At 43.1% G+C, this 7,500-nt stretch overlaps 1 protein-coding gene across 1 annotated transcript in view; it reads right to left on the reverse strand.

Annotated features, from left to right (window-relative positions):
• Positions 1–7,500, reverse strand: part of zfpm2b (zinc finger protein, FOG family member 2b) — a 25,033-nt gene that overhangs the window by 8,263 nt on the left and 9,270 nt on the right. The window contains exons 4-5 of the mRNA XM_030788459.1: positions 6,425–6,556; positions 2,884–2,979 (exon numbers count right to left, since the gene is read on the reverse strand). Coding sequence (XP_030644319.1) covers positions 2,884–2,979; positions 6,425–6,556 — 228 coding nt within the window. The remainder of the gene's footprint in view (positions 1–2,883; positions 2,980–6,424; positions 6,557–7,500) is intronic.

Genomic DNA, 7,500 nt, shown 5'->3' on the forward strand with positions numbered 1-7,500 from the left:
GTACCGGGGTGCAGTGGCGAATGATTGACGTGCCATGCAAATTGCATCATTATCTCGGCCAGTATATCTTCTCTCTAGCCAGACCCTGAAGAGACTGGAGGCTAGACAGAGATTGTGCTAGAGGGAAACGTCACAAGCGCTCTTCAAGCGCTGCGGCGGATGCAGCACTCTTCAGAAGGGGATTGGAGAGGGAAATCTGGGTGGATCTCAGAGATCTCTCAAGAACAATGGAACCGACTACAGATGAAGAAAATCAGAACAGAAGTTATTACGATTATCTGGGGACATATCACAGTTTGGGACCCTTTCTCTCTTTTCAAACATTGTGAAAAAGCAAGAAATAAAGAGACAGACAGAGAGCGAGAGAGACAGAGAGAGAGAGAGAGAGAGAGGGAGGTGAAGAAGATAGAGAAAAGGGAAGAAAAGATCATATTCCAAAGAGCATCTTAGAAGAGAGAAGATTACGTACAACTGCTTTGGTACCTTCCAGCACTTCTCCCAGTTGGTTTAAGAAAAACTCAATTAAACTTTGTCTCTGCCAAAGTCCTCTCAAGTGTATATCAAACAAAAAAAAAACTCCTCCAGAGTGAAGATTATACACTCATCCATTTCGCCAGGGAAGGCCAGGTTTTTCAAATATTCTCTTTAAAGTGTTTTTATTTATGAAAACTTCAAAAAAATAAATAAATACATGTCTCCTGGGTAAGAAAATGCCTGTCATCATTGTTAAAAGAAAAAGTCAGTGTCAACAACACAATCTTCAGTGTCTTGAGGGAACACATGAAAAAAAAAATGCCTTGATTCATATAATTTCTGTCTCATTCCTGGTGTGAGCAGCATGTTATGCGTGTCTTGAGATAACGTAAGAATCATCTTTAACCCTGTGTGATCTTTCTCTCTTTCTCACAAACACACATACACAGACACACACACACACACACACACACCACTTGCCTCTTGACTCACACAGTTTCTCTGCCTCTGTCTCTCTGCCTTCTCTCTCTCGCTGTCCTTCTCTCTCTCTCTCTCTCTCTGTCTCTCTCTCTCTCTGTCTCTTTCTCTCTCTCTCTGTCTCTCTCTCTCTCTGTCTCCTTGCAGATTGCTCTAAGTTTCCCCCTCACTGGATCTATTTTGGCTGATTCACTACACTGTGAACACCCACTCTTACGCTCGTAAGCAAAATCAGCTGTCAGGTTCACATACAGTATAAATCTTTTCAACGTAGACTCAATAGGTAGCTGGGCTTCTATTCTGTCTGTCTACAGTTATCCACCAAACCAAGGATATTATAAAAGTGATAAGCCAACCCCCTCCCCCCCATTTCCTGCTCCAAAGCCATGCCAGTTCCCTTTTTTTTTTTTTTTTTTTTTTATTTCTTCTTCAGTGCCCCTAGCTTCACCTTGCCGGAGTTGTGCACTTCCATTACGTTTTTCATCACTGCTGCAGAGAGCCACAATGCTGTCAGATAGTCCGTCAATCACTAAAACAGTGAAAGCTGATAAACTGCAGTGAGACAGATGAGTCCAGCTATCTAATGACCAGGGTAAGGCAAAAAAAAAAAAAAAAAAAAAACGAACTCAGTTATGTTCACCACTGGGAGCAGTCCTAGCACGCAGGCTTAAGGCTCGTCGTCTCCTCATCCAACCATCCACCGTGATCAAACTAGGATTTACGATGCATCACAACCCCCAACAACATCCAGCAGCGTAATAATCTCATATATTTCTTCCCTTCGCCTTGACACTTCCAGACTCGACAGTCATTCAAGATAAGCCCAAAGCCCTCTGACAGGATAGAGAGCATATAGAGAGCACATGTTTAAGAGTTATACTCCGTGGTGGGTTTTTTTTTTTTTTTCTAAACTTCATACTCGTTCACTAAGGAACTTCTCATTTGGCTCTTCCCTTGTTTACCCAAAAAAAAAAAAAAAATGAAAATGAAAAACGCACTTGTACTATGCATCAAAAATTCCAGGAACAAACAAGCAAAAAAAAAAAAAAAAAAAAAAGGTAAAAGAAAGAAAAGTAGAGATAACCACTGCAGTGGAATTCTTCTCCTGGCTCTGTCTGCTCAGCTGTTGAAACGTTTCAACAGATATCCTACGACTGAGTCTTATCAATTACACTCTCAGTCAAACTCATTAATAATTTCCCATAGAAAGCCATTCAGTTCAATCTCTGTTGTCTTTTAATTAAACACAATCGTGTCACTGCTTCGAGGAGTCAAGGAGACCCCTTCAGGGTACAGAGCTGTTTGAATACACTGATAATGAAATTTGACATTGCTTTAGATGTTCTGCTATTATTCTGACTCAGTGTCTCTCTCTCTTTCTCTGTTCACAGATAAATGTGATCTTAGCCTTTAAATCTCATATTTCCTGGAGTCTTTTTAATATTACTGAGAGAGAGTTCTCTGTTGAACTTACATATGTACTGTAAGTAGATTAATCAATTAAGCTGCGCCAGATTAAAAAAAAATAGAAGAGTTTAGCATAAGTATCGCTTTCATGGCCAGGAAGAATATTAGAATCCAATAAAGGGCTATCTCGTAACTGTTACACGTTCAGTTTGCTGATGAATAACCAGAGGTCAATGTTCTCTCGTGGAGAATCTCCTTTTTCTTCCTCTTCTTCTTTCGCCTTTGAGAAAGGATTACATTCACTCTGTGTGTCATGGTTACAGCTTCCTTAAAAACTCAGGTGTGCTGAAAACATCCTTGATGGGACAGTAGTAATTTTACTAATTTAACCCTACGCTGTAACCTGTTTGTCCATTTACAAGCAGAGCTTCTTCATAAATATAATGATGAGTGTAATGTTGGCCAGGGGGCGGGAAGGGGATTGGCTGCTTAGTCACTGTATGGACAGAAGGGGGAGGGGCTAACCTTTGTTGTATACAGCACAGTTGTTCTTCCCATCCTCTGCACTGACCCACGCCACATCTTGCAACCATTTGGGACCTCCATTCAGAACTGCAGGAGCTTTCTGGAAAGAAAACAAAAACAGAACGAGACATACATAAAATGTACACCAGAACACAACTTTTCGCATCTGATTTGCTTTTCCACACATGCGTTCACTCGATTCATCCCATTCTGAACCGCCAAAAAAAGAAGCACACTTGGCCAGTTGTGTTAATAGGCTATTTCACAGATGAGGTGCAGAGGCAGGACTTCTCAGAGACATGTGTGTGTGGGGGGTTTGGGGGTTAGGGGGGGTGGGGGCAGGCAAGGTTGGAGTTAGGCTTGCTCCCCGGTACTCTGGCTTGAATGGATGGCTTGAATGGATGTATTGTTACAGTCCGCTCTGAATTTTTTCCACCTGATGTGATCTGGTCCTTTGGGGTGGGGTGTTGGAATCCTACGGAGTATTCAGATGGTTTCGGAGAGAAAAAAGAAGGGAGAGAGAGAGAGGGGGGAACAAAATAGAGATGACTGATCTTTAGGCACATTGTAGAGCGATATCTGCCCCATCGCTCCGGCTTCCTGAGCCCGGCAGTTGAAGAATGTAAAGAACCGGTGTGTGTTTCAAAAGGAACCCGGGAGCCCATACTTAATAATCCGAAGGAAAATGACTTTGGCCGCATCAGGCCATGTATTTTCGCCGCCCAAACCTGACATGATGGACCATTTCTCCAAAACAGGATAAAAAAACCCCCAAAACAAAGCAAAAACAAGCCTGCTGGAGAGGAACAGTTTAGAAAAGCGACAAGGGAGAAGTCACAGAAGCCTTGTAGCTCTAATCTATTACAGTTTGATGTCAGGGAAACACTTCATGATATATGTAACCTTCCTGGGCTTTAATACATGGGGACCTGTACCAACATGTGTTGTGTCTTGGTGCTTCTCCAAAAGTATAAAAAGAAATCATCGATTTCTCAGCTGTCTGTGTAATTCAAGTCACTTACTCACAAGGGCGTGTCGGGGTACTTCAGCATATTTCAGGGTGCTCCGTTTGAGGACTCCATTTTAAGAGCTAAGCTTTAGCGATTTTGAGGGATTGTGGAAACACAAATCAATGAGATAAGACGTTTCTTTCTTTCGTAAGTGGGTGAATATTATTGACTGCCCTGATGTTTTTATATCCTTCTCCCTGAGAGATAGGCTCTTATTTAGACCCTTAGTTGTAAGATTTGTATCGGAGTAAGTCAGACCACCAGGCAAAACGCAGAATGTACATGTACATCCCATAGCGGCCTATGGAACAAACCAACTTCTCTGATCATGTCCAAATTAAGAGAGACTTTTGTCAGGTTTTCATCACAACCCTGATAAGTCTCCCTAAGGCTAATGTTTCAGGATATGGCCTATTTATGAGTTATTGTGCACATTTTGGCACAGTTGACTACTGAAGAGCCAATTAGGCTGTGGCTTAATTCTGTTGGGTAATGGGGCATCTGTTAAGATATTGAAAACTATCTCAATCTTTATCCATCCTGAATGCAAGACTGTCAGTTATATAAACAGGTTCGCCAGCTAGCAAAGCGATAACATGCTAATGATGATTCTTTTCTCTGGACACTGTCTTGGCCACTACAAAGCACAAGTCAGTCTTAATTTCCATATGACCATAGAGAGATTCAACAACACCATATTTGCCTTCCCATATATTTCACCACAGCTCTGGTGCCTAATTAGCATTATTTTGATGACTTTATACCAACAGCCGGGGGGAAGGGTGAGCAGCATTCTCCAGACGTTTTCTCTCAGCGTTTAATCATAACCCTTTATCTTTCGTTAGCCTGATAACGCGGCGGATGCGTCGGACGCTCTCTCCCCGATCTGCATTTTTGCTGAATTCTGTCATCTTCCTCGCAGGCCTGGGCCAAGGCCACAGCCGGGGATCATCTGACAGGGGTTTGTCTCGGAACCCAGACGGAAGAAGAGAAAAGAAAGAAAGAAAGAAAGAAAGAAAGAAAGAAAGAAAGAAAGAAAGGATGAGAAGCAAGGGGTGACTGAGATGCGGAGGAGTGGAGGAGGACAGTGGAGAGGGGTTGGAGGATGGAGGGGTTGGGGGAGGGGGGGAGGGGGGGGGGGTGAAGTTATCAGTCCTCAGCAGCCTGGCCTTGCCACCCTTTCTCGGGCATCCATCTTCCTGTGGGTGTAGGTTCGTCCAGCAAACCTGAGAGATCACAGAAGCCTTAGACCATGAGCCTCTTGATCTCTTTATTTCCGTCTTGGAGCTGAAGGAGCGGAAAGTTCTAGCGACTGACACACATTGCGGAGCATTGTCACGCGTTCTCTCTCCGACTATGGGTGTGTGTTCTTCCTTTGATGAATTCAGAACAATTTTATCGGCCCTCTAATCAGTAGCGCTCTAATCAACTCTAATCACAAATTTTTATCTGTTCTCTAATCAGCGCTGCTCTTTAATGTTGTGATTTTCATATTGCACATTAAGCAGCCAAATCAGACCACGCTTTTTTGTTTAACTGAGAATATCACTGCTGCTGAAAGTGTTTGATTACTTCAAACAATGACAGGTCATATCTTGTCCACTTTCTAGAATCTTCCATCTAGGTTCATTCAGATATTCACAGTGAATATTATAGGTGTGTGAATGTAGACTAAGTGTGTCTAAGTGTGTGTGTGTGTGTGTGTGGGAATATGAGTGAGAGCTGAGCTGAGTGTAGCTCCACTGCATTCTGTCTGTGTGATTCTCCTCTCCCACCCTGTTCGCTGAATCCTCTTTCCCCTTATCAGACGAGCCCAGGCCTGCATCACACTCTGCCTGCTCTGACAGCAACCGCAACAATGGGCCTGCGATACCAGTGCGCTTCAGAGGGGGAACCTGCCACGGGCACAGATTACCCGTGACACACACACTCACTCACTCACTCACTCTCTCTCTCTCTCTCTCTCTCTCTCTCTCACTCCTCTCAACACGCATTCTCTCTCTCTCACTCTCTATCTGTCTCTCTCTTTCTCTCTCTCTCTCTCCTCAAAACACACACATAGTCCTTCTCTCTCTGTATCTCTCTCTCTGTATCTCTCTCTCTCTCTCTCTCTCTCTCTATGACACACGTTCACTCCTTCTCTCTGTATTCTTTCCCCCCGGCTGTCTAACACACACACACACAGACAACACATTCTCTCCCACTGTCTGGACCCCATTCAAACACACATTCTAATGGCCTAAACTTCCGAAACATTTGTAAACAGACAGATAGTTCAATAACTCTCTCTCCAGATCACCCTCATCTCTAATTATCCTTCCATCCATTCTTTCTCTCTTGTTATCTTCTTCATCAAATGTCTATTGAATGAAAAATAAGTAAATCAGCAAGTTGAGAGAGAAAAAAAATTAGGAATCGAAGTAAGCTGGGTTTTTTTGAAAATCAAATTGATCAAAATCTTTTCTGTCACATCCGAAGTCAAATCTAGACCTAAACAAAGTTGAAAGAGAGGAACTAGGAAATACACTGACATACCGTGTCGCTTCCAGTTCCTGCAGGCATCTCAATCTTTCCTTGGAAAGGTCCCCACGTGGTTCCCATGGGAAGCGCTTGTCGGAAACGAATTCGGGGCTCCGTTTCCTCACCCACCATCTCAAGCTCTCCTGTAAATACATCGGTGATCGAAAAAAAAAACAACGGTTATCATCAAAACAACAGCCCGTGTTAGCTCTAGTGCTATACTGTACACTTCTGATCTTTAGACAGAAACCAGCTCTAGGTCAATGCTCCTTTAAGTCCTGCAGTCAATTACCAGATCATAAAGTGAATTGAACTGTTTTTTGGGGGGGGGGGGGGGGGAGGTTTTTTTGCTTTCGACTCTGGATCCTGGGTGACCTGGTTGTCTCTTTGATTAGGGTTTAGCCTCAGCAGTTTGACAGGCCTCTGATAAAGTGGATTAAGCTTCTTTCTCCATCCAGTTTGGATGTGAACAGTGGAGGAGCGTGTTAAATCATCCACTTTCAGGAGCATTTCTGAGATGCCTGGAGATCGGCAGATAAAGCAGTCCACTGCCTGCCATCTCTACCAGCACATCCAACAGGGTTTCCCTCTTCTCTCTCTCTCTCTCTCTCTCTCTCTCTCTCTCTCTCTCTCTCTCTCCCTCTCTCCTTCTCCGTCTCTTTCTCTCTCTCAGAGATTAAACAGACATCTTCACCTAAAGATAGCTTTCTCTTTTTTCCCCCACTCACATGACTTGCTGTGCTTGACAAATCCTAATACAGACAGACCCATATGCAAACACAATGCTGTGTGGAAATAAAAAGAGCTTATGTACACTTAGAGTGCCATAAATGAGTATATGAAAATCTGTCATAAATTTATCAAAGTCTGTCAGTACTGTTCAGGACAATGATCCCTCCAGCGTTTACTTGTCATTTTTTGATCTGAACATCTGAGAATGTCAGACAGACACACACACACAAAATAAAAATATGTGTATGAACAGTTTTATCGTCACTAAAGCCCTGTCATCAATTCATCTAATGTCGCTTGACAAATGAGTGTTGTATGTGGTTAGCTGTTATCGTTTGGAACATTTTCAGACAGC

This window comes from Chanos chanos, chromosome 12 (assembly GCF_902362185.1).
Source record: "Chanos chanos chromosome 12, fChaCha1.1, whole genome shotgun sequence".
NCBI classification, from domain to species: Eukaryota; Metazoa; Chordata; class Actinopteri; order Gonorynchiformes; family Chanidae; genus Chanos; species Chanos chanos.